At 41.8% G+C, this 26,150-nt stretch overlaps 1 protein-coding gene across 3 annotated transcripts; it reads right to left on the bottom strand.

The window, feature by feature from the left end:
* Positions 1 to 1,649: 1,649 nt before the first annotated feature.
* Positions 1,650 to 22,918, bottom strand: AMD1 (adenosylmethionine decarboxylase 1). Of its 3 annotated transcripts, XM_055261474.2 has the most exons (9): positions 22,431 to 22,918; positions 9,707 to 9,793; positions 8,288 to 8,414; positions 6,915 to 7,017; positions 5,064 to 5,106; positions 4,824 to 4,968; positions 4,506 to 4,598; positions 4,267 to 4,422; positions 1,650 to 3,863 (listed from the first exon to the last, which is right to left on the bottom strand). In XM_055261474.2, the coding sequence occupies exons 1-9, from the start codon at positions 22,538 to 22,540 to the stop codon at positions 3,723 to 3,725; spliced, it is 1,005 nt and encodes a 334-aa protein (XP_055117449.1). In that variant the 5' UTR covers positions 22,541 to 22,918; the 3' UTR covers positions 1,650 to 3,722. The 3 variants fall into 3 exon arrangements, with proteins under 3 accessions (XP_055117449.1, XP_055117457.1, XP_055117464.1); XM_055261482.2 differs by lacking the exon at positions 9,707 to 9,793 and having other exon boundaries at positions 22,431 to 22,872; XM_055261489.2 differs by lacking the exons at positions 5,064 to 5,106; positions 6,915 to 7,017; positions 8,288 to 8,414; positions 9,707 to 9,793 and having other exon boundaries at positions 22,431 to 22,872.
* Positions 22,919 to 26,150: the final 3,232 nt, after the last annotated feature.

Genomic DNA, 26,150 nt, shown 5'->3' with positions numbered 1-26,150 from the left:
TTTATCAGACATCCCTTGACAAGTCTGTTTGATGGTTTTCTTACCATCTTGAAGTCACATACCTCTAGCTTTGTTTCGAATTTCACCATAGGGTTCTGTTGAGAATCCAGGAAAACGGTGGCTATTGCACGATTTTTGTTTTTGAGACAGGGTTTCACTTTTGCTCGGGACAGAGTACAGTGGTGCATTCACAGCTCATTACAGCCTCAACTTCCTTTTATTTATTGTAGAGACAGGGTCTCGCTATGTTGCTCAGGCTGGCCTCAAACTCCTGGGCTCAAGCAATCCTCCCACCTCAGCCTCCCAAACTTTTGGGATTACAGGTGTGAGCCATGGCACCCAGCCCAAAGTTCAGTTTTGGAGTTAAGAATTTGGACACTTGACCAGGTGCAGTGGCTCATGCCTGTAATTCCAACACGCTGGGAGGCAAAGGTGGGCATATTGCTTGAGGACAGGAGTTCAAGACCAGCCTGGCCAACATGGTGAAACTTTGTCTCTACTAAAAATACAAAAATTTGCCGGGTGTGGTGGCGCATCCCTGTAGTTCCAGTTACTTGAGTGACTGAAGCACGAGAATCACTTCAACCTGGGAGGTGGAGGTTGCAGTGAGCCGAGATCATGCCACTGCACTCCAGCCTGGGTGACAGAACAAAAATGTCTTAAAAAGAAAAAAAAAATTTTTTTGGACACTTGCCATCATTCAAGGCACTAGCACAGAGGCCTGTGGAGGGCCCTAAGGGACGAAAATCAGAAAATTCAAACAAACTAGTGGAAATATTTTAGGAAATCACAGGACAGTCTCTGAAAGCAGGAAAGGATGGAAACCAAATTAGCAGCACCTCTTCCATTATGACAAGAGGAAGGGCAGAGGATGAAATTGCAAAGCCTGAAGCCCGGAACCCAAAAAATCCATCACAATTGTCCATCCAGGAGAATAAAATAATACCACATTACCACTTGTGTCTATGATGGAAACTTGGTGACTGCTTACTAATGAACCCCCAAATTCACTCACCTGTTTTTGGCAAACGAATCTTGTGAATTACATATTGCACAGATATGTAATATTTTGCTTTTCTAGGAACACCATCTGTTTTTAATGAAAATTGAGGAAATATTTTCTAACTGAAGCATATTCTGAGAAAGATCAGAATATATATTTTCGTAAGATTTTCAGCTTATTACATATTTGACTGTAGAACTAAAATGTTGCCAAATAAAGAAAATGACAAAGCCAAGTGTGATGGCAGAAGCCTGCATTCCCAGCTACTTGGGAAGCTGCAGCAGGACTGCTTGAGCCTAGGAGTTCAAGGAAGCAGTATGCTATGATCGCACCTGTGAACAGCCACTGCACTCCAGCCTGGACAACAGAACAAGGCCCTAAGTTAAAAAAATAAAGAAAATGATCAAGGTTATAAATTTTTTTCTACTTAATAGAAATAACCATGAATGAAATAAGGAAACTTATAGTTTGATCATCCTCAACCAATGTTTTAAGAGTCTAGTCAATAATAAAGGTTGGGACCTAACACTTTTAAACTTCTCTCTAACTCCAAACTCATAAATACACATTGCTGTATTGATTTTAAACTTCAGATATATACTATTTGGTCAAGTAGGCTACTTTAAAAAACAGGGCAACAGAAAAGTTTCTGAATGTCACTAGACAATTAAACTTTTATTGAAGCGTAAATTGTGGTACAGAAATACATTTCAACTGATTTAAGTCCAACACCAGTGAAAGGAGAAATTATGGCACCAAAACTTTCCCTCTTCTATCATACCATGATTTAGATTATGATTCAATCTACATTTCTCTTTTCTAGGCTTTGTCCCATAAAAATTTGTGCAGTTTTTCAACATTAGAATTCTTAATTCTATTAGAAAAAAAAAAAAACAGACCTCAAGTCAACAAATCTATTGGGATATTGTTTACGAACAAAGTCCACCTTACGCATTGGTCCTCAAAACAGAGCTCCTCAAAATATTAGGTGCTGTGCTCATTACAGAATCGAACTGATCACACTGATTGAAAACTTCCTCAATGAAATTTTCAATCAACAACATGCTTCAAATAAAAGTCAAACAGTGTTCCAACCACTTGATTTCAAACCAAGTAGATTTTAGGTTTAGAAACACTAAAAAAAGGTGTTTCATTTATAAATACGGAAGGAACAAAAACATCACTGCATCAATCCAGAAATTATCAAAATATTTAGAGGACAAGAAATATAAAATTTAGTCAACTTTGCTGTTTTCTCAGTTCCTTAAAATCCCAGAGTATCTGCAAATATAGCTAAAAGGTAGCAACTCTTGAAAGCCTACATTACTAGTCATTTCCCATTGAGTATTTTGGAATTTTGTTATTCTACTTATTTATTCATGTTCTACTTATTCACGTATTCTGCTTTATGATGTTTATCTGAATAATCTGGACAAATTCTCATTCTGGACAGTCATTCATTTCATCCTATGAATGCCATGGTGAGGGAAACACCGTAGTTAAGAGGAACAGATGAAGTCAGAACACTCACATGCATCACACTCACAGAACTTTAAGTCACAAGATGGAAAAGACATTGATTCTGCTTTGGATCAAAGTTTATAGAACACTACTTAATGGAAACTAGTGGAAATGGCTGCTAAAGGAAAAGTTAAGGTGAATGATCCAAACTGACTTGATTTACTGAATCCAGGACAAAACTATGCTAAATCTCTCTGGTAATTAACTAAAAAAAAAAAAAATGATTTTATACTACTACTAAGTTAGTAAAGGCGTGCTACTCATTAGACGCTAATCTCATTTACTGAGGAACATAGAATTTTATGTTTTCCACAGTTCAGCCAGTACACCCTAATCTCAATCTACAACTCTGGGTCTTCCCTGCTAATCAACTATTTTCCAAAAGAGCACATTACAATAAAAGAGAGGCTAAATTCCCATGCCCTTTAAAGAATATTAAGCTCAGGGACCATCTCCCCCATTCCCCATCTGGGGTACAGAATTAGTATATAAACCCACAGTGTTAACAGTGTATTGCTTTATTTGGGGTCTTGGGGGAGACACCAGGGAGAGGGAAGAAATCAAAGGACTACAAATGCAGGGTCCAATAATGTTAAAATAGCAAATATGCAAAATGAGTAACTGGAATCATTTTCTTAAGGACTCAACTCATGGAAGAAAAACTTTAATTGCTGTTTCCAAAAACATCAGTATGAAGTAGAAATTGGTTTCAATAACATTAGTAAAGAATATGTTCTAGAAAGTGGAGGTAACTGGTAAAATTCTGGCAGCAATTTAATAGAACAGTCCTAGAGGGTTAGGCTGAGGCCAACACCTAATGAGGACGAAAGCCTTGTCTGTGGGGAATTTTGGATGATACTTGGAGAAAGATTACACTGTGCATAAACCAAATTGAGTTGCTTTCACAAGTGTTGTAAAGTTTCATATAGTAAAAGGTTTTTTCTACATGCACTTCAATTTCACAGCAAGAGTGGCAGAGAATACCTAAACACAGAAGAGAGCATTCATGCAAGATATCTAATTCCTTGATATAATAATGCATACAATTCAAAATGATTACACTATCATTACATCTAGGGCTTTCTGCAACTACACAGTGGTGGTTATGGAAAGCACTGCCCCCAGCATCGACATCTAGAAAGCATCCACCACCTTCTACATGTGTTCTCTTTTTGCGTTTTTTCTTCATTTTTCTTAATCAACTCTGCTGTTGTTGCTGCTTCTTAGCAAAACTGGTAAAAACAAAATTGTAATCATTGAACATAGCACTCTGGCAATCAAGACGCTTAAAACCTTCAATCTTCTGGGGCGAAGCAAGCACTGTGCGACATTTAGAACTCTGGGGGAAAAAATTAAATAACCATTAGTGTTTGCAATCCAGAAGTATTTTCATCCAAAACAGTTAAGTGACAGACTTTTATCTTAATGAAACTAAGACATCTGAGTTATTTTAGCTGCCTTATGTGCTGGAGGGACCAGGACATCTTATGGTTCCTCCCACCAGGCCTGTCAATAGCAAGACAGGAGGAACCCATCAATTTGGCTAGATAGAAAACAAGGACTGACAGAGGTCTAATGAAACAAAGCTTCTCAGCTACCAGTAACCTCAAACAGTATTACTTCTGGATATCTGAGTGGCTGGTATATGTGCTATCTTAGAATACATCTTAGGCCTCACTGTCTCATTTCCTTTAAGATTTTAAAAATCAAATAACCTGATTAATAATAAAATATAAAATTACCTGATTAACAAACAAGGTGGTCACAAATTTTCCTGGCTTGAAGACTTCTACAACTTTCCTGATCAGGTCATCATAGGAGGTCTGACTTAAGTTTGTTTCAAAGCTAACATAAGAAAATTCTGGTTCTGGAGTGATGTGAATAGTCCAATAAGTTCCCTGAGAGAAACAGTTCACAGTGTTAAGAATGGAAAGACTATTACACATTTAAATAATTATTGCAGCAATATATAACTACTCACATCCGATTTCATTCCATTCATCGAATACCCACAAGGATTGAACATTGTGGCATCAATGACAGAACCTGGTATCAGGTCACGAATTCCACTCTCCTGGGGGGAAAAAAGACCGAGTTTAACAAAGGTTTGACAAATAAACTTCAAATGAGTCCAAAATTTAGTCCCAGGGTGGGAGGAGGGAGAGGATCAGGAAAAGTAACTAATGGGTACTAGGCTTAACACTTGGGTGACGAAATACTCTGTACGACAAACCCCCATGACACAAGTTTACCTATGTAACAAACTTGCACTTGTTACCCTGAACTTAAAAATGCTTACACGAGTGACATCCTTTGCAGTAACACCATCTTTCATGTAGAACTGGTCCATAACTGCTGGGTCAAGCTCACTCATCAGAATTTCCAAGGTTTGATCCGGCTGACTGATTACCCGACTCTCTGGGAAATCCAGAGTATATAAGTACCTAAATAAAAGTTAAAAATAGTTCCTAAAAATGACAATTGGCAGTTTAAATCTTACATAGGACAACAAAAATCCACAAAATTCCATTAAACATACCAACAGTCAGAATTCATACGTCCCATACAATATGCTGCTCCATCTGTTGAGGGAAGAGAACGCAAAATAAATATAACACATCCATTTAATAGGATGGTTTGTTACTACCCTTCCACAATAAGCAGAATGATACTATTTGCCACTTATTAGAAATGTCATCCATCAGTGGACCGGGCATAGTAGCTCATGCCTGTAATCCCACCTCTTTTGGGGGAGGCAGAGGTGGGCAAATCACTTGAGGTCAGGAGTTCGGGACCAGCCTGGCCAACATGATGAAACCCCGTCGCTACTAAAAATACAAAAATTAGCTAGGCATGATCCCAGCTACTTGGGAGGCCGAGGCAGGAGAACTGCTTGAACCCAGGAGGCGGAGATTGCAGTGAGCCAAGATCATGCCACTCCACTCCAGCCTGGGTGACAGAGCGAGACGCCATCTCAAGAAAAAAGAAATGTCATCAGTGAAAAGAATGAAAACAGTAGGTGAATTCCCAGATAAGCAGGATCGACTGACTTGGTGGGTATTTGCACTAAACACCCAACACTCTGATTAGCCTGGTTTGGCTTCATATTAGTAGATGTGCTAAGTTCGATTTTCATGCTTATGAGCAACTTTGTGCAAAGTTACTAAATTATCTTAGGTTTTCAGCCTTACCTAGGAAGTAAGGATGTTATCAGATAACCTTTAGTTCCCTGACCTCTACAAATAAAAGCTTAGTAAAAGGATGAAAGAAACCCTTACCAATTTCATTCAAGAAACACTAATTTACACCGTGCAATTTTAAAAAGCCAGGTCAATTATTATATAAAATGCTGGAGCAGAGCACTAGGCATTTTTCTGAAGGGAATCATATCCTTCTTCATATTGTCAAAGGACATTATGATCTATATGTTAAGAACCACTGAGGCTGGAGGACTGCTAGAGGGCAGGAGTTCAAGACCAGCCTGGGCAACACAGCGAGACTCCGTCTCCACTAAAAATAAAATAAAAATTAGCTGGGTGCTTGAACTCAAAAGTTTGACAATGCAGTGAGCTATAGATGCCACTGCTCTGCAGCCTGGGAGACAAAGTGAAAGCTTGTCTCAAACAAAAACGCAAAAAGAACCACTGAGTGAGACACAAAGTAGAGTGACTGGGCAGATGAAGATGAACTCTCTCTATGCTATATGAAAAACCAGAGGAGGCAGGTGATCAATTCTACATTTTAAAATTCCATCATTTAAACAGCATTGATTTATGATACACAATTATTTTTACAAGTACATGTGTGTAATACATAATTTGCAATAAGCTATCAATCTTAACTAAAAATATTTTATCTGATATTTTAATGCTCTTTATAAATTCTGCATATTTTGAATTACAGGCTATATAAAGATCACTACTGTACTCCTAAAACATCCAAGTCAAAGTAAATATGAACCAGGTGCAGTAACTCACACTTGTAATCCTAGCACTTTGGGAGGCCAAGGCAGGTGGATCCCTTGAGCCCAGGCATTCAAGACCGGCCTGGGCAATATGGCAAAACCTCGTCTTTACTAAAAATTAAAAAAAAAATTAGCCAGGTGGGGTGGTGCGCATCTGTAGCCCCAGCTACCTGGGAGGCTGAGGCGGGAGGATCACTTGAACCTGGGATGTTGAGGCTGCAGTGAGCTGTGATCACACCACTGCACCAGCATGGGTGACAGAAGGAGACCCCTGTCTAAAACAAACCAAAAAACCCACAAGGAAAGCAAATATTAGTGTGTAGAATGCTATATCTGCATACGTATGCTCTCATATAGAAAGATCTCTGAGAGGTTGCACTTTCTATCTTTAAGAAGACAACAGTTTTATATTTTATTTAAACTTACTTGGGAAAATTGCATTAAGAAACTCTATTTCTTCCTGGAAATTCCGGTGTGGGTACCCTTGGTGAGAAGGCTTCATGAAATTCTTACGAGAATAAAAGAAGCTCTTTATTAAAAAAGAAAAAAAAGATAACTTTTAGATGTAGAATTCTATCACTTTTCAAAGCTAATCAACTATTTTCCACCTATCAAAACTCGGCAAAATCAAAACTCAAATATTTTAGCTGGGCATGGTAGCATATGCCTGTAGTCTCGCTATTAGGAGGCAGGAGGATCACTTGGCCCAGGAGTCCAGCCTGGGCAACATCCTGAAGCCCCATCTCTCTCTCTCTCTCTCTTTTTTTTAAAAAGCCCAGTCTAGTGATGATGGGTCATAACAACTATTAACACCAAGTATATTCCTTTCTAGAACTGTAGTTTCTAAACTGAGCTTATTAATAGTCATATAAGCAAAAATTTGGGGGGAATAACATTAGTTTTAAGCATCGGTTAAGCACACATTGCTTTAGATTTCTTACAAGGATCAATTCATAACAACAAAAACTGTATTGAGTACTAATGACAATCCATCCTTTCCTTATGAAGTTAAAGATTAAAATTCAGGCCGGGTGCAGTGGCTCACGCCTGCAATCCCAGCACTTTAGGAGGCTGAGGCGGGTGGATCACCTGAGGTCAGGAGTAAAGAGACCAGCCTGGCCAACATGGTGAAACACTGTCTCTACTAAAAATACAAAATAATTAGCCAGGCCTGGTGGTGGGCACCTGTAATCCCAGCTACTTGGGAGGCTGAGGCAGGAGAATCGCTTGAACCTGGGAGGCGCAGATTGCAGTGAGCTGAGATTGTGCTATTGCATTCCAGCCTGGGAAACAAGAGCGAAACTCCATCTCAAAAAAATAAAAAATAAAAAAAAATAAAATGTAACAACTGCTAATCAGAAAATTATACCCTAGGTAAAAACACCTTAGTTCTTGAAAAGTATGAGAATTTAACTCAATACTGACTGTTGCTCTTCAACCTGACTCTTCATTATAAAGACTGGACAATTTCGGTAATGACATTTTTCTTGCTTTTCCTTCTTTTCTTACCATTTCTCTATTATTATAAGTAACCATGTTAAGAAATTAACTACTGGAAGTGCCTGGCTTCTTCATTTCTTTCTCCCATTTGAATTTCATCCTAACTCATTCTCTGCTTCCTTCATATTTTCTGCTGTTCTTGAGAATCAGATCTCTTCCTAAGGTATGAATACCTTACCACGTGTTTGCAAGCATCGTAACAAAGGCAGTAAGTATATAAATTTATTTACTTTGCATATTACAGGATAAGAACCCTAACATTTATGCCTGAAAAAATATTTAAATGTTTGCTTACTTACTTGAATTGAGTCAAACCCACTGTAATCCCTAGCAAGCTTCAACAGGGGAACCAGTGCTTTCAGCAAGAGGGTGGTACCACATGTCTTCAAAATGAAACGTCTCTTGGAGACAAACATGCTACTCTCACTGCAGTTGAAAAAAGTCACAATATTATAACAATACTAATGTACTACTGAGGGTGCAATCAACCAATTTAATTATCATTTACAATTTTGGCTAGTACTTTTAAATATTAGGATCTCAAGGAAGCAAGTAACACATTATTCTTTTCTTTTTCTAGTATACAAAACATCCCCAGGGCTTGGCACATGGTAAGCATTTTGATAAACATTCGCATATTCATAATATAAGCTTAGTTTAAAAAAAAAAAAAAAAAAGAGGCCAGGCACGGTGGCTTATGCCTGTAATCCCAGCACTTTAGAAGGCCGAGGTGGATCACCAGGTCAGGAGTTCAAGACCAGCCTGGCCAAGACGATGAAACCCCATCTCTACTAAAAATACAAAAATTAGCCGGGCACAGTGGCAGGTGCCTGTAATACCAGCTACTTGGGAGGCTGAGGCAAGAAAATCGCTTGAACCTGGGTGGCAGAGGTTGCAGTGAGACAAGACTGCACCAGTGCACTCCAGCTTGGACAGACTGAGACTCCGCCTCAGAAAAAAAAAAAAAAAAAAAAAAAAAAAAAGGTGGGGGGGCTGTTTAGTCCAGTATCCCCCTGCAAGGCCCATCACAATATATACTATAAGCATTCGAAGTATTTATTGAATAAAATAACTCTGCAACTACAAAAAAGGTGATGAGCTTTTATATACCAATTAGACAACTGTATTTGTATAGAGAAGCTAACTTTCCCTTTGCCTGAACTTCTGATTAAGAGGTCCTTCTTTATCAATTGGGAGGAAAAGAAGGAAACCACCTTGAACTGTCCGGTGAGGCTTCAAAACCTATGTCCTAGAAACATTCACGTTACACTAAATGTTTCCTTTTATACCATATTTTTAAGAATAATGTAAAAAAAAAAAAGGCTGGGCGCAGTGGCTCACGTGTATAATCCCAACAATTTGGGAGGCTGAAGCGGATGGATCACCTGAGGTCAGGAGCTCAAGAACAGCCTGGCCAACATGGTGAAACCCCGTCTCTACTAAAAATACAAAAATTAGCCGGGCATGATGGAGGATGCCTGTAATCCCAGCTACTCAGGAGGCTTAGGTGGGAGAATTGCTTGAACCAGGGAGGTGGAGGTTGCAGTGAGCTGAGATCGCGCCACTGCACTCCAGCCTGGGTGACTGAGTGAAACTCCGTCTCAAAAAACAAAACAAAACAAAACAAACCCCAGAATTGCAACTGAGAGGAACTTAACTGTTTCACATTATGATTAGGACTGAAATTAGCTACCTAACACTTGTTTTACAGGACTTACCTGAGTACATAAGCTTCCTGCTTGTCAGTTTTTGTCACACTTATGATTGAACATTGCACATCCTTCAAAAGTATGTCCCACTCAGATCTATCATTTAACAAAAAAATTACGATTAATCCACAATAGTACCCACCTACTCATAAAAATCACAAAGCTCACACTTTTTCTTATGAAGACCACATTTTTAATTAATATTGTACACCAACTTTTAGTTTCTTTCAAAATAATCTGTATTAACATATCCAGATAAATGATAGGTATATTATGCTATATATGAAACAAAAATTGGTCATTATACTATGTATTTACAAATTACTAAAAGAAAAATAGGCAAAAAAATGTTCAAAGGTCCAAAAACCAAGGTAAACCATTAATTAATCAATGATTATAGAAATTCAATGGGATACTTTGACTAAAACATGTGCAGATTTTAAACTTAAGGAACACTTAAAAAAAGAGAAGAGCATAATTTTACCAATCTAATTGGCATAGAAATTTGAAAGCCTGTCTGTCTGGACAGAGTGAGTGATGTTACTCTTATAGCACTCACAAAAAACTGGAATGACTTTGCCAATTACAAGCACACCTAGAAGATTTTGGGAATACTAAGCAGCTCTCCAAATGCAATGAGAAAGCCCATTTAACAGGAAATGTGCAGTACAAGCAACCATAGCAATGAAGGTCATATGGACATGAACAAACTAGTCTTAATTTGCCTGAGAATAGAATTAGGAAAGTGTTCATTCTTTCACTAGTGTGCCCATTATAAAAAGACAATGTAATTCCATGGAACAGCTTAACATGACAGATATTATTATTTTTTGAGACAGGGTCTCACTCTGTCGCCCAGGTTGGAGTGCAGTGGTGCAATCACAGTTCACTTCGGCCTTGACCTCCCAGGCTCAAGCAATTCTCTTGCCTCCGTCTCTCAGGTAACTAGAACCACAGGCATGTGCCACCATGCCCAGCTGTTTGCCAGAAATATTTCTTAGGCCGGGCGTGGTGGCTCACGCCTGTAATCCCAGCACTTTGGGAGGCCAAGGCGGGTGGATCACTTGAGGTCAGGAGTTTGAGACCAGCCTGGCCAACATGGTGAAACCCTGTTTCTACTAAAAATACAAAAATTAACCAGGCGTGGTGGCGGGTGCTTATAATCTCAGCTACTCAGGAGGCTGAGGCAGGAGAATCGCCTGTAATCCTAGCACTTTGGGACTGGGATGGCTTAAGCTCAGGAGTTTGAGACCAGGCTGGGCGACAGAGCAATACCCTAGTCTTTAAAAAAAGAAGAAAAAATTTAAAGCCCTATGATATCTGACAAGGCCATTGCTCTATACTCACAAAAATGGCACATCTTTTTTTTTTTTTTGAGACTGAGTCTTGCTCTGTCACCCAGGCTGGAGTCCAGTGGCATGATCTCTGCTCACTGCAACCTCCACCTCCCAAGCAGCTGGGATTACAGGCACGTGCCACCACGCCTGGCTAATTTTTGTATTTTTAGTGGCGACAGGGTTTCACCATGTTAGCCAGGCTGGTCTCGTACTACTGACCTCAGATGATCCGCCTGCCTCGGCCTCCCAAAGTGCTGGGATTACAGGTGTGAGCCACCGTGTCCAGCTGACAAATCATTTGTTAACCAGAGAAGACCTTTTGAGCGAAATCCAACAGCAAAATGTTTTATTTGTTTGTATTAAAAAGGAAGCACAACACCAAACATACCTGGTAGAATTTTGTGCCTGCCTCACCATTTTGCTATAAGAAACTGTTACTGACCCATCTGCGTACCAATACCCACGCAAAAATCTTTAATGTGTTAGGCTTGCTAATGATTACAGAGCTGAGTTCCTGTATTTGACTATAACATGACTAAGCAACTTTTTAAAAAGAGCTATTAAAAAGTTTTAAGGTTCTTTAAAAAGGGTGCTAACAATTTGTTCATATATGGAAAGAATACATATGCAGGACATATACTGTGATAACCCTTGAAATTACCCCTGGCTTGTGTGGTGGCACACGCCTATAATCCCAGCTACTCAGGAGGCTGAGGCAGAAGAATCACTTGAACCCTGAAGGTGGAGGTTGCAGTGAGCTGAGGATCTCGCCACTGCATACCAGCCTGGGCAACAAAGGGAGACTCTGTCTCAAAACCAAACAAACAAACAAACAAACAAAAACCAAACAAACAAACAAAAAAAACTTGGCCAGGCACAGTGGCTCACACCTGTACCACTTTGGGCAGCCAAGGTGCATGGATCACCTGAGGTCAGGAGTTTGAGACCAGCCTGGCCAACATGGTGAAACCCCATCTCTACTAAAAATACAAAAATTAGCTGGGTGTAGTGGTGGGCGCCTGTAATCCCAGCTACTCTGGAGGCTGAGGCAGGAGACTGAACATGGGAGACGGAGGTTGCAGTGAGCCGAGATCACACCACTGCATTCCAGCCTGGGCAACAAAAGTGAAACTCCATCTCAAAAAAATAAACTTTACTCGTGGGAATGAAATCCTGCTTCACTTGACTAAGATAAATTTACAAAATCCTTTCAAAAATTATCTATTAAGACTCCCATTCCTGAATATGAAGGTAAATAAAAATACCCACTATGATTTAAGTATTACAAGCATTAAAATTTCAGATATTTTAAGAGCTTATCTAATTCAGGTCCATCAATAATGCTACCTGCTTAAGTCATCACCTACTGACTTCCCACTATAACTTATTCTTGCACATATTCTTTTTTACCCACTGGACGCACTAACAAATCCCACCCTCCCTTTCTCAGTTATATTCACCATTTCTATTAAGACTTTTAAACACGTTCCATGGCTGAACTAAACAGTATAATAGTCTTTTCCTTTCTTATTTTTGTTTTCTCTTTTTTTAAAGGCTGTTGTGGCCAGGCACTGTGGTTCAGAGAGGCCAAGAAGGATCACGAGGCCAGAAGTTCAAGACCAGCCTGGGCAACATAGCAATAACCAGTCTCTTAAAAAGAAAAAAGGCAGCTGGGAGTGGTGGTGCATGCCTGCAGTCCCAGCTACTCGGTAGGCTGATGTGGTAAGTTTGCTTGAGCCCAGGAGGTGGAGGGTGCAGTGAACCATGATCACACCACTACACTCCAGCCAGGGTAACAGAGCAAGACCCTCTCTTAAAACAAAAAGTATTCACCCTTACAACTTGTAGCACAGATGCTTTAAAGTCTTGGTCCATGTCACCTTGAGGTTGGTGTCTGCTGCCTTTTCCTTTGAGATGTTAAGATTTTCCTGGTTTTGGGTATGTTGACTAATTTAGGATGGCATCCTGGATATTTTGACATGTTACATCATTCTAGGTCTTGATTTTTAAAAACTTTCAGCAGACAATCTCGTTTGGTTCAGGCTTCAAGGTTTTACTCAACGTTTGTAGGTTGTGTTATGGTTCCAATGTCAGGTTCGTTATGAACTCCTTTGCTATGCTATCTGCATCTGCCCCACTTATTTGCCACCCAATGGCCAGGCTGGCCCTGGAGAGGCAGTCTATTGTGTATTCTAGTTTTCAAAGCCTCTGATGTGCTGTTTAGGGTCAGATCCATGCAAAATGGCTAAGGAATGTTCATATAAAACTTTATAGGTTTACTTTCTTCAACTCTCCATAATCTCTCTGACAATGCCTGACTCACATACGGGATAGGGGACGGACTCTTCTTCATCCACTATCTATAAAAACAGGGCTTTGGCCGGGCGCGGTGACTAATGCCTGTAATCCCAGCACTCTCGGAGGCAGGAGGATCACGAGGTCAGGAGATCAAGACCATCCTGGCTAACAAGGTGAAACCCCATCTCTACTAAAAATACAAAAAAAAATTAGCCAGGCGTGGTGGCGGGCACCTGTAGTCCCAGCTACTCAGGAGGCTGAGGTGGGAGAATGGCATGAACCCAGGAGGCGGAGCTTGCAGTGAGCTGAGATCGTGCCACTGCACTCCAGCCCCGGCTACAGAGCAAGACTCCCTCTCAAAAACAAACAACAAACAAAAAACAATTCCCTTCTCTCGTTTTAGACATCTGCCTAACTACCACAGCTGCTAAAGGCCTACAAGGGGATTGGGGCAGAACAGAACAAAACAAAAGCAAAAAAGAGATTTCCTCCACTCTGATTCAAAGGGGCGTCTCTTTCTTTCTTTGCAGACCAGAATTAGACAGCCTTTCTTGGAACTATTTTTGCCTGCCCCTACTGTTCAGTTCTGGGTTTCTGGCAAGCCCAGGAGAAATCGGCGAGGAGATACCAGAGGGGAAAAAAAACAGGAAATTCACTGCTGGTTCAGTGGAATTTAAAGTTCTGGCTTTCTTCTCCATTTCACCTGCTAAAATTTACTTCTCAGAGTCCTTGGATAGCTGCTCAACAATGCATTCTGTCCAGAGTTTATTAATTGCATTTTAATAAGAGAAGACAGGCCGGGCGCGGTGGCTCACGCTTGTAATCCCAGCACTTTGGGAGGCTGAGGCGGGCGGATCACGAGGTCAGGAGATCGAGACCACGGTGAAACCCCGTCTCTACTAAAAATACAAAAAATTAGCCGGGCGTCGTGGCGGGCGCCTGTAGTCCCAGCTACTCAGAGAGGCTGAGGCAGGAGAATGGCGTGAACCCAGGAGGCGGAGCTTGCAGTGAGCCGAGATCGCGCCACTGCACTCCAGCCTGGGCGACAGAGCGAGACTCTGTCTCAAAAAAAAAAAAAAAAAAAAAAAAAAAAAAAAAAAAAAAAAAAAAAAAAAAAAAAAATAAGAGAAGACAGTGTAGCATGCTTCTTCTGTAATGGCAGAAAGAAATAACCTTTTGTTTTTTCAGCCAGTCTCACTGTCACCTAGGCTAGAGAACAATGGTACAATCACAGCTCACTGCAGCCTTGGCCTGCCATGCTCAAAGAGATCCTCCCACCTCAGCCTCCCAAGTAGCTGGGACCACAGGCATGTATCACTACACCTTACTAATATATTTTTAAATTTTTTGTAGAGATGAGGTCTCCCTATGTTGCCCAGGTTGGTCTCAAACTCCTGGGCTAATGAGATCCTCCCATCTCAGCCTCCCAAAGTGCTAGGACTATAGGCACGTGCCAACCCATTGGCTTCAGAATGCTCTTATACTCACTCATCATCAGTTAATAAAATTCTCCATCCAAACCTTTCCTCAACTAATAGTAATGCTCCAGTAATCAGAATGTTTCAATCATAGTACCAAAGAAAACAATTACTTTAAGCAACCTAGGACAAACAGTTAAACTGTCTATCAACCTAGTGATGATAAAGGCATTTCCCAGAGCTGCTAGGCTCAAGAAAAATAAATCAGAGGGCAAGATAGATGAAAGAAAAAAGAAGTCAATACAATGCTATACATGTACATAAAAGAGGTGAAAAACTCTGCAACAGTTGAAAATTTCAGCACGAATTATTTCTATCACATTTCTGTGGGAAAAAATGGCCTGCTTTTGTAAATAAAGCTCTACTGGAACCTAGCCACACCCATTCATTTATACATTGACTATGGTTTTCTCCCTATAAGGACAGAGCTGAGTAATTGCAACACAGACTGTCTGCCCTGCAAAATTTAAAATTTACTCTATAGTCCTTTACAGAAAGTTTGCTGACTCTTGTTTTGGAGGAAAGGTTTTCAGTGGTCTGCTTTCTGATCAAATTAATGATGGAAAAGACAAAGTGCTTTATACAGTCGACAGAGCCATTTTCTAAAGCAGGTTGCAGTGAGCCAAGATCATGCCACTGCACTCCAGCCTGGGCGACAGAGTGAGATTGTGTGTCAAAAATAAAAAAGATAGTATTAAGCTAGAATGTTTTATCAGGCTCAGTAGTGATGGTGGTCTTGTCTCTGCTTCACTCCGAAGTACACTACACACTGAGACTTTGAAACACTAGTCTATTATAAACTATAAAACTGATCTATTTGGCAATCCTTGCTATTTAAAGAGTTCAATAAATCAAATTGATGGATATAAAGCAGAAGAGAGAAGCAAGATAGCAAGATGATTTTGGGATTTGTTCACATTACAGATCACTAATACTGACCTAGTCATTAGAAATTATTATAAAGCTATTCAAGCACACAATTTTCGTGTTTTTGTTTTTTTTTTTTTTTTGAGATGGAGTCTTGTTCTGTCACCTAGGCTGGAGTGCAGTGGTACGCTATCAGCTCACTGCAAACTCCACCTCCCAGGTTCAAGCAAGTCTCCTGCCCCAGCCTCCCGAGTAGCTGGGATTACAGGCATCTGCCACCATGTCAGGCTAAATTTTTTTTTGTATTTTTAGTAGAGAAGGTGTTTCACCATGCTGGCCAGGCTGGTCTCGAACTCCTGACCTCAAGCAATCCACCCGCCTCAGCCTCCCAAAGTGCTGGAATTTGGGATTACAGGCATGCACCACCATGCCTGGCCCAAAGCACACAATTCTTAGGTGCTTATAAAACACAAAGAAGTACGTAGATTGAGTATTTCCTGATTTGAATTCCTTTTTCTCATCTTAAATGCCACCTCTTTGATCTAACTCAGTGGTTCTCAACTTGTAATAATTTTGCCACCCGGAAGACATGTGGCAACATTTGGAGACATTTTTTATCACAACTCTGGTGGTGGTTGTGTTGCCAGCATGCAGTGGATAGAGAGGCCAGGGATGCTGCTACACACAGTATAATTAACAGGATAGTCATTGACAACAGTGAATTATCTGAACTGAAATGTCAAGAATGCTGAGGTTGAGATACCCTAATTTCACTTAAAGACTAGATACTAAAATATTAAATATAATCAGAGATCATGATAAATGATCCCAAAGAAATAGATGTTCTATATTAATAACAGCACACAAATTGTATGTCTGAAAAACAACACTTTAGTGGCATGCCACATTTTATATTTAAAACATTTTCTTAGAGGCTGAGGTCTAATAAAAATAGAACTTAGGAATGTCTACAGGGACAAGATAATTATATTATAACAAGACTTCTCTATGTCGCCTGATTAAATGCATTTTGGGAGCCTGAGGCAGGCGGATCATTTGGGGTCTGGAGTTCAAGACCAGCCTGACCAACATAGCGAAACACCGTCTCTACTAAAAATACCAAAATTAGCCAGGTGTGGTGGCGCAGGCCTGTAGTCCCAGCTACTCGGGAGGCTGAGGCAGGAGAATCACTTGAACTCAGGAGGCGGAGGCTGCAGTGCACCAAAAATCACACCACTGCACTCCAGCCTGTGAGACAGAGCAAGACAAGCGTGTCTCAAAAAAAGAAGTAAATGACTGAGCTCAAGTATCTTGAACAAGAGTCCCAAGACTACATAACAGGGAAAAACATCTCTTCCACAAATGGTGCTGGGAAAAATGGATGTCCACATGCAAACAAAATTAGGTTGGACTTTTACCTTACATCATAAACAAAATAAACTCAGAATGGATCAACGACCTAAACATTAACAGCGAATAAAACTCCTAGAAGAATACATAGGGTAAATGCTTCAGGGCATTACATTTGGCAATGATTTACTGGATATGACATACAATAAAATCAAAAACAGACAAATGGAACTTGAAAACCTAAAATGTAAACATTTCTATACACCAAAAGAAATGAGTGAAAAAACAACCTGCAGAATAAAATACTTCCAAGTCACCTCATAAGGGGTCAATGTCCAAAGTAAAAGAAACACCTACACACAACTCAGCAAAAAAAGTGATTAAAAAATGGACAAAGGGACCAGGGGCGATGGCTCAATCACTTGAAGTCAGGAGTTCAAGACCAGGCTAGCCAACATGGCGAAACCCTGTCTTTTACTAAAAATACAAAAATTAGCCAGGCATGGTGGTGCATACCTGTAGTACCCACTATTAGGGAGGCTGAGGGAGGAGAATCACTTGAACCTGGGAGGCGAAGGTTGCAGTGAGCTGAGATGGCACCACTACACTCCAGCCTGGGTGACTGAGACTGTCCAAAAAAAAAGACAAAGGACTTAAATATAGAAGGATCCCATTAGTGCAGGGTTATGCTCTAATCACCTGAAAACTGAATACATAGATCCTATTCCCATACCCAGTTAGGTCAGACACTTTCTGAGGATGATGCCTGCAAGTTTTTATTTGAAAAGCTTCCAGGTCATTAGATTACTCATTACTTCCTAATGTAAAACCGGCTGGTTTCAAAGTTCATGTAATTTATCCAAAGCCACTGCAGCTTCTCAATTCTGCTCATACCTCATATTTTTAGGTCTGTTTTAGAGACTCTCATTACAGTACATTCATCAGGGTGCCTCTACCCCAGGTAGTAAGCAGTCTTTAGGTAAAAGGCATCCTAAAACCAGATCATTCTTGAGTAAAGCTAGACTGTCCAGAAGTTAGATTCTGAGGATGCCTTCCTGGGGCAGTGAATTCAGATACCCTGAGAAATAAGCCTCCTCCTTTTGTTCAAAGATAGGAACCTATTATATCACATTATTGTTTCTCTATCTCAAATTTTTACCCCAAATCGGGATATTCCTCTCAGTTTTCTGCTACTTTCAACATGTGCTTCTTAAAGATACATGGTTTGTAAACAACAGTTGAAATATTTTCGTTGTTGTTGAGACAGGGTTTCACTCTGTCACCAGATGGAGCGCACTGGTGCAATCTCATTTCGCTGCAGCCTCCATCCCCCAATGGCTCAAAAAAATCCTCCCACCTCAGCCTCCTGAGTGGCTGGGACTGCAGACATGCACCAGGATGGACCAGCACGCACAGATAATTTTTCATTTTTTTTTGTAGAGTCAGGATTTCACTATGTTGCCCAGACTGGGTTCTCAAACTCCTTGGCCTCTCAGAGTGCTGGGATTAGACATGAGCCACCAAGCCCAGCCATGACACCTTTTTGAAACTGCTGGGAGGAATGTAACAAGAAACTTAATTCTTTAGTAGGAAGCATTTCTACTCTGAAACATTACACTAAAAGGTTTTTTGGCAATGGGTTGTAAATTCCTTCAATGTAAATTATTGATATTGCAATAATACTGCATAATGATGTAGTCAAATAAGTCATGGAGTTTGGGGAAAGTTAAGCTGAGGTATGACTATCTTTGCAACTGCCCCAGTCCTTTACTAAAAATTATGTTTTAGTTTATAAAATCTGAGTAAAGCACAGTAATAGGATTTCCAGTCCTGAAAAATCACTCTTTTCTCAGCAAAATTTTCTATTTTCTAACAGATTTCCTCCCTACTACTCTCACCCTCCCCAAAGCTGCCATTTCTTACAAAAGGTTTTTGTTTGTTACAGCACTTTGATCCAACAACTAAACCATTTTTTAAATGGTCACTGATTTTTATTCAACATCCCTAAAATCCGAAAAATCAGAGAAAACTGCAGGTTACCCCTAAGAAACTGCCTCTCCCTTAACTGTCCTTTATTCATCTGGATATAACCTGGACTGCTGCTTTTCTCCAACAGTATTGTTTAACCCAAGCTACATCATAAAAGATTTTTCTTTGTTAAATTTCTCAGTATTACATAATTTGTTCACTTATTAAGATAAATTATCTTCAACAGTCTACAAGAGGGAAGCAGTGTTTAGTAAAAAGGTGTACATTCAGAAAGGATTCCAGCTTAACTTGGCATTAAAGCTTGGACTGATGAGCCAAGTTTGTTTAAAGTGAATTCTATTCCCTCACACCACACACAAAATCAATTCCAGATGGATTGCAGATCTAAATATGAAAGGTAAATATCGTGTAGAAGAAAAAAATATTTCAGAATTTGAGATGAGCAAACCGAGGGAAGTATGTTGTTTCCCGGAAGAATGTGTGAAAAAGGTTGGATATTTTCTCCCTTGAATTATATAGAACACTCCAGCGAAACCATCTGGGCCTAGATGATTGACTGATTCAAGTTATTTAGGTGTTCTAGGACTGTTTAAGGTTCTCTATTTCTTCTTGCGTTAGTTTTGGAAAGCTATTTTTCCAGGATTTTTTTCTCCCTAATATCCTTATCTTGTTATCCTTGTCTTTAGCATCAATACTAATGCTCTCTTTGGACATTTAAGTCTTTCACTCTCTTAATCGTTTCTATATCCCTATGTTTATTATGATTTATAAGCAGATTTATTTTAATTCAGTCTGTTCATCTTTTAACCTACTTTTAGTTTATTCACATCTTAATAGAGCCCAGGAGGTCAAGGCTGCAGTGAGCCATGATCGTGCCACTGCACTCCAGCCTGGGCTACAGAGGGATCCTGTCTTTAAAGTGTTAAAGATAACACTTTAAGTACTACATATAAAATATTAACCTATTTATTCTTCACAACTGCCATGAGCTATGTACCATTATTGTCTCCATTGTACAGATGAGGAAACAGCTCACACAGCTATTAAATGCTGTTTGAATTCAAATCTTGTTATTCCAGAGGCTATGCACTTAATCATGTCATTTGAGTAAAACATGTCATGCTTTATTCTTCTAGATGACCGATTATCCTTCCCTGGGGTCTCTGGGGCTGGCCCCATGTCCCCACAGACCAGACTCCATCCATGATACTCTCTGCTAGGCTGTTGATTTTGGGTGACTCAGCGAAACACCTACTATTTCAGGCTTTTTTTAACATCCTGGTAAATAACCTAACCACTTGAGTGGTCACTGAAAAATGTTCCAACGAAGGTTATCACGGGACCTTAGTTAAATCAACAGATTTTTCAGTTCTTGCTTAACTTGCTTTATCTACAACAGTTACAATGTGGCAGTATACTACCAATAGCCGTTCAATGAATGTTACATGCCCACAAAATGGATGGCACTAAATCATCTACACAAGGGAATATTTTGTCCTTCAAAGTTTAACTTTGGACATGATTTTAAGAGCCACACTGCAGCAGTAAAACCATTTGGGCTGATTAAAGTACAAAGTAAAAAGGGTTCTTAAACATTTAAAAAAAGCAGGCTGCTTTGTAAAAAGCCTCTTCCTCCTCTCTCCACTTTGACTCAGGAAGCTCTAAACAGCCAAACCGCCAAGAACTTGGGGAGAACAAAACCTTCTCCCCTTTATTAAGAACATGTACTGACTATTATTTAAGGGCTCAAATATTTAAAAGCCAAAGTGACAATTTCTGTTATTCGTTTTCTAGGACTGTTCTTACCCATTAGTTCTTCCTTGCCAAGATTTTCTAAGTTAATTATCCTGATCACAATCGTTTTACCAAACGCCTATCACAAATATCATCTTTCTCAACTGTAAAATGAAGGAAATACTAAGCTTCTCCATGACCAAAGTCCGCTTCCTATAATCTACACGTGAGCCTGGCACGTAGTAAGCGCTATAGACATTTTAAGTGTCACACGAAGCTTGAAAAAATGAGACGTGTGACATTTTAACTATCACTAGTACTTTTTTCTACAACGGAATCGTTCAAGATATACTGCTAGAAACTGGGTTTCCCATCGTGCCTTAAAGTCTCGGTGGCACGTGTCTGCCTGGATTCCCTTTTCCAGTTGCTTTTTGTCAAGGGACAGCTCCGAGAACAGCTAACATTCCTAAAACGCCCATTGGTCCTACACCCTGCGACCAGGCTCTGAGTCGGGCCCAGAAGCCCATTGGTCGCCGCCTCTCAATGAAGCTGGCCACGCCGGTTACTCGCTGCACCGCCACCCTAGCCGCACTTGTGCGCAGAGGAGCCGGGGATCCGGTGGCAGGGCCTAGGAAGGCCATGGGTGGCCACCGGTGCGACCGCCGCCAGGAACAAGGCCCAAGCATCCACGGGATCTCTGGGCTTTTATATAAGCATGGATTTCCACAGCAATACCAACTAAAACGCCTCTTCGGCGCGGTCAGCCCAAGTATCTCTCGCGTGACGGCCCGCAGTGGGAGTGGGCCCCAGATTCCTTTGCTCAAGCTTAAGGCATTATAGGCATTATGTCCTGGGGCAGGCGGGCCTCCCTCCCCCCGCACCTCTCCCGCCCCGCTCCGCCGGCTCCGTAGCAGGTTACACAACCCAAGGTCAAGAGATTGGGGAGCAGCCCTCGGCGGGCTCAGCGGCCGTGTCGAGGGCGGCCCCGGGGACTGCGCCGTCTGCCCAGCCGCCCCGAAAAGGCTCTGGCGCAGAGCACGTTAAGGCAGCGGTGGGGCCCCGCCACTGCGACACAACTGCTCCCGCCCAATCCCCGCCGCCCGAACGCCACATGCTACCCCGCGGGTGGGAGGCCTGTTCGCCAGCCCCTCAGACAAGGCCGGGAGGGCCCCTCCTATCCGCGCCCGAGGCAAGAACGAGCGTAGCTCCCGCCCTCCATTCCCCGAAGCGGGCACGCCCGAATTAGCGCCTGACTAAGTCTGCCGAGCCACACCTGCCGGAGGCGACCCGCGCAGGCGCCCCCGACCCCCACCTGGGGCCCCTGCCTCCTACTACTACGGAGGGGAATGTCGGGAGGCACGGGCCGCAAAACCACCCCGGGCCGCGCCGCCCGCCGCCCAGCGCGGGACGTTACCTGAGCACGCGGCCGCGCCGGCCTCCTCCCCTCCCCCAGGGCAGTGCCAGGCGCGGCAACCACAGCGGGAGAAGCCGGCTCCGGCCCGCGTGGACATGGCCGCTCTCCCCCAAACCGCGCACCTTCCAAGGCCGCCGAAGCGACCCCCGGCCGCAGACCTGCCCCCACCTGAAAGCTGAGGGAACTCGGGCCCCACCCGTGGCTGGTGCCTCGGCGGCGGCGACAGCCCCCAGGCCCGGATGTCAGCGAGCGCCCCGGGGACCCACCTTGGGATAGTGCGAAGATCCCCAGATCCCTGGTTTGCGTCGGGCTGCTGCCGAGAGAACCACACCTCCAGCAGCTTCTCGGTCCCTTCGAAAAAATGTGCAGCTTCCATCACCGTGAGACTAGCGAACAACCAACAACCACAGAAAATCAACTAAATTAAACCTCTTCTCCCGCCGCTGCCGCCGCCGCTGCGGATTGTTCCAGCTGTGTTACTAAAGTTCAGGTTCCTTTTTTTTTTTGCTATAATTTTATATTAACTTTTTTAAAAAAAAGGACTAATAAAATTTTCCCGGCTTTGTGTGAGCGAAAGTTGAACGTGAGTCTTTTGGAAATAGAAGCAGATACAGTTCAGTCTCTTGTATTCCGCTGCTTTCCCGTTAGAGAGAGTAGAGCGAGCGCTAGCTAATGTCGCCGGCCATACTGTGTAAGCGAGAGCGGTGCGTGAGCACTGCCCTTATATATCCCGGCTCCCGCAAAAGACCAGGAAGTGACGCATCGTCCCACCTCCACGGCCCATAGCTGCTGCCGCCTGTCAATCACTCGCGGCCGAGTGGCGGCTGGCTGGCCGAGGGCCTGGCGGAGAGCGCGGGGAGCTGCCCACTGCGCTGCGGCTCGGGCTCCGGCCGGCTCCTGAGTGGGAGTCGGTGGTGTGATGTCCAGCTGGGGACCAGAAACCTCGGATCGAATGCAGAGTGGGTGGGGAGAGCGGGAACGGAATGAGGAAAGGCTGTGCAGAGCTGTTTAGAAAAAAAAAAAAATGATTAGCAGAAAACATGGGTGGGTTCTTAGGGGTGTTGGCGGGGTTCAGCGGGGACGATGGCCACCGCTGGGTTGGCGTGGTGGTTTTGATCTTGTGCAGTTCACCGCGACTGCTGAGGTACTTGGCCATTCTTTAAAGTGTGTTTTCCCAAGGCGAACGCAGCCAGGCGTTAAAACTAAACATTTGTCCGTGACGCGCACGTTGCCAGGGGTCGAATTAGAAGGCGCTTTAATTCTGCTCACGCCTTGGCTGATGTGCGAATGAATGCAGTCCTCGGCTGGTTTATACAATAGCCAGAAGCATTGTCTTCCCATTTCAGAAGAGAAAAGCAACGTGGCGCCCAGCCTTGGAGGGCTCCTGCTCTACCCACCTCCCACCGTGTGGCTCGCCATGCCTCCGAATTGGCTGAGCACAGCAGCCTCCGGGAAGCACTGGCAACTCCGTTGCTCCATTAGCTCAACTGGTGGGAATTTATTCAGCAAAACTACTTCTAGAAACTGAATGTGTTAAATATAATCTGAACTTATTTGATCATGTTTTTCTTTGAATTTTATCAAGCTGATGTATTAATTGACGGAGGTTCTCCTTACCCCCCAAAATTTACAGTGCTGTTTTCCCATGTGCTTAAGAAGGATGTACCAGGAAATCAATAAAACAGGGATTCCAGAGCTATCACTGGTGGTAACTTAAAGAACTATCAGTCTAATATTTTATAAATGTTAAATATAAAATAGTCGTCAAGCCATGGTCAAACAGTTTAACCTCAGATGGCAAAATTGTGGTAACAAAGTTATGACTTTTACTTGGAAATATGGGAGGAAAAAACCCAAGCTGACATAAAAATTGCTATTGTCACAAGACAAAAGGACTTTTCGCTATCATCCTTAGAAAAAAACTTTCCCTAAAATGAAATAAGATGATGTCAACATGAAAAATCTACTGAAAAAGACATGGTTTGGGTTTGCACTCTAGATACCCTGTAGAATAGCACTTGTCTTACAAGAACGTGGATTCACGTGTCTCCGTGAAACCTGTTGAAAGAAGCTATGTTGTGAGCTAGGTACGTATACTACTCTTGCCGTGTTTTGGTTGTTTGGGACGGAGTCTCGCTCTGTCGCCCAGGCTGGAGTTCAGTTCCCTGATCTTGGCTCACTGCAACCTCCGCCTCCTGGGTTCAAGCCATTCTCCTGCCTCAGCTTCCCGAGTAGCTGGGGTTACAGGTGCATGCCACCACACCCGGCCAATTTTTGTATTTTAGTAGAGACGAGGTTTCACCATGTTTGCCAGGCTTGTCTCGAACTCCTGACCTCAGGTGATCTGCCCACCTCGGCCTCCCAAAGTGCTGGGAGGCCACCGCACCCAGCCCTCTTGCCATGTTTTATAAGCATCCAACTCAAACTGTGGATTGGGACAAAAGATAATAAATGTTGCTTATTTTATAATGAAAAAAGAATGTGGTTACTCTACTTGGAATAAAGATAAAAGAACCATTTCTGTGTTTTACAAGCTGTTCAATTATTTGATGGTTGCTTATTGAAGAATCTGCCTACTAAACCACCTCAAACACTAATTGTGGTATAAACATAATTTGGCTTATAATTGCTTATAATTAGTTGCTTCTCAACTACTATTATGCTTTTTTCCCAGTGCAATTTAAGTTAATATAAAAGTGCCAAGAATCTTGGCAAAGTAAATCCTTGTTAATTTAATATAGGATAATTTAAACAGAGTCTACCAACTGGATTGGTCCTTTGTAAAATATATCATTTTTCTTGTTATCTTGAAGCTCAAAATTCCTTGTATACTCTGGTTTCTCTTCAGATCATAGAAATAATAAAAATAAAAATCCCTTGTACTAAGTTGGTTAATCTTTGCTTATTTTCCTGAACTCAATATGTCCAAAATACATTTATCATTATTTCTAAAATGATTTCCCTTCTCAGCCCCATTTCTATCAAGAGTGACCATCTTTCCCCCAGATTTCCAGTTTTTTAAAAACGCCTCATTGGCTATAGCACTTTGCACATAAAACACTTAAAGGACTCCCATTCACTAGGCCTTCTTAAGATACCTCTGATTGTACTCCTTCCCTTTATTCTCTTTAGTAATCATTCCTATTAAGATCTTACTCAAATTTTAAAAAATCCTTACTTGACCCCACTTCTACCTTTAGCTATCACCGAATTTCTCTGCTTCCCTTAACAGCAAAACTCCCTAAAAGATATAAAGGCATGTCTATACGTGTGGTCCCTACCTCCTCATCTCTCCTTCAATTCTCTAAATGGGTATTTATTCCTAGCACTTGACTGAAATGGCACCTCTCAAGGCCCACTTCTTGCCAAAGCCAGTGGTTGCCAAAGCCATTGAGACGAGTGAATGGTCTCAATCCCCATTTACTCAATCTTTCAATAGCTTCTGACACAATTAACTATGCCTTCCTTCTAGAAAAAAGTCTCCAGGCTTTCGTGACATCTCTTGGTTTTCCTTGGGAATTTTCTTCCCAATGCTGCAGTGGTCTTGGCTATGCCTCTGCCCTCCTTTCTACATAAATTTTCTCCCTGGGTGACCTACCTCATCCAGTCCATGGCTTTATGACCTGCCCATAGTATTAATGACTTTCAAATTTATATCTCCAGCCCAGATATCTCCCTTGAATTTCAGACCTTTGAGACACTTGCCTACTTGAATGCCTAACAAGCATATAGAAGCTAACATTACTAGAAAAGAGCTGTTCCTTTTCACAGCAAAATCTGCCTCCTCCCCACAAAAGCAAAACAAATTACAAAAACTCAGCTGTCCTCAACTCAAGCTTCCCGCTGACCTCTTTGTCTCCACTCTTATCTCTTCTTACCTCTTTATGGCCCTCCCTTTACACAACAAATCACCTCGTTAAATAGCAGTTGCTTAAACTCAAAATCATCAATGATTCCACTCTTTCCTGCACTGTCCTACATCCAAC

The sequence above is a fragment of the Symphalangus syndactylus genome, chromosome 2 (genome assembly GCF_028878055.3).
Source record: "Symphalangus syndactylus isolate Jambi chromosome 2, NHGRI_mSymSyn1-v2.1_pri, whole genome shotgun sequence".
In the NCBI taxonomy this organism is placed as follows: Eukaryota; Metazoa; Chordata; class Mammalia; order Primates; family Hylobatidae; genus Symphalangus; species Symphalangus syndactylus.
The sequence above is the reverse complement of the archived record's forward strand: the minus strand, read 5'-3'. Positions and strand labels throughout refer to the sequence as shown.

Excerpts from the sequence above, each read along its gene's own strand:
- AMD1 (XM_055261474.2), bottom strand. The coding sequence starts at position 22,540 with ATGGAAGCTGCACATTTTTTCGAAGGGACCGAGAAGCTGCTGGAGGTG. Across the intron at positions 4,599-4,823 it reads CTGCAAAGGATGTCACTCGT|GAGAGTGGAATTCGTGACCT; the intron begins GTAAGCATTTTT and ends TTTTCCCCCCAG. Across the intron at positions 4,423-4,505 it reads TGAATGGAATGAAATCGGAT|GGAACTTATTGGACTATTCA; the intron begins GTGAGTAGTTAT and ends TGTTTCTCTCAG.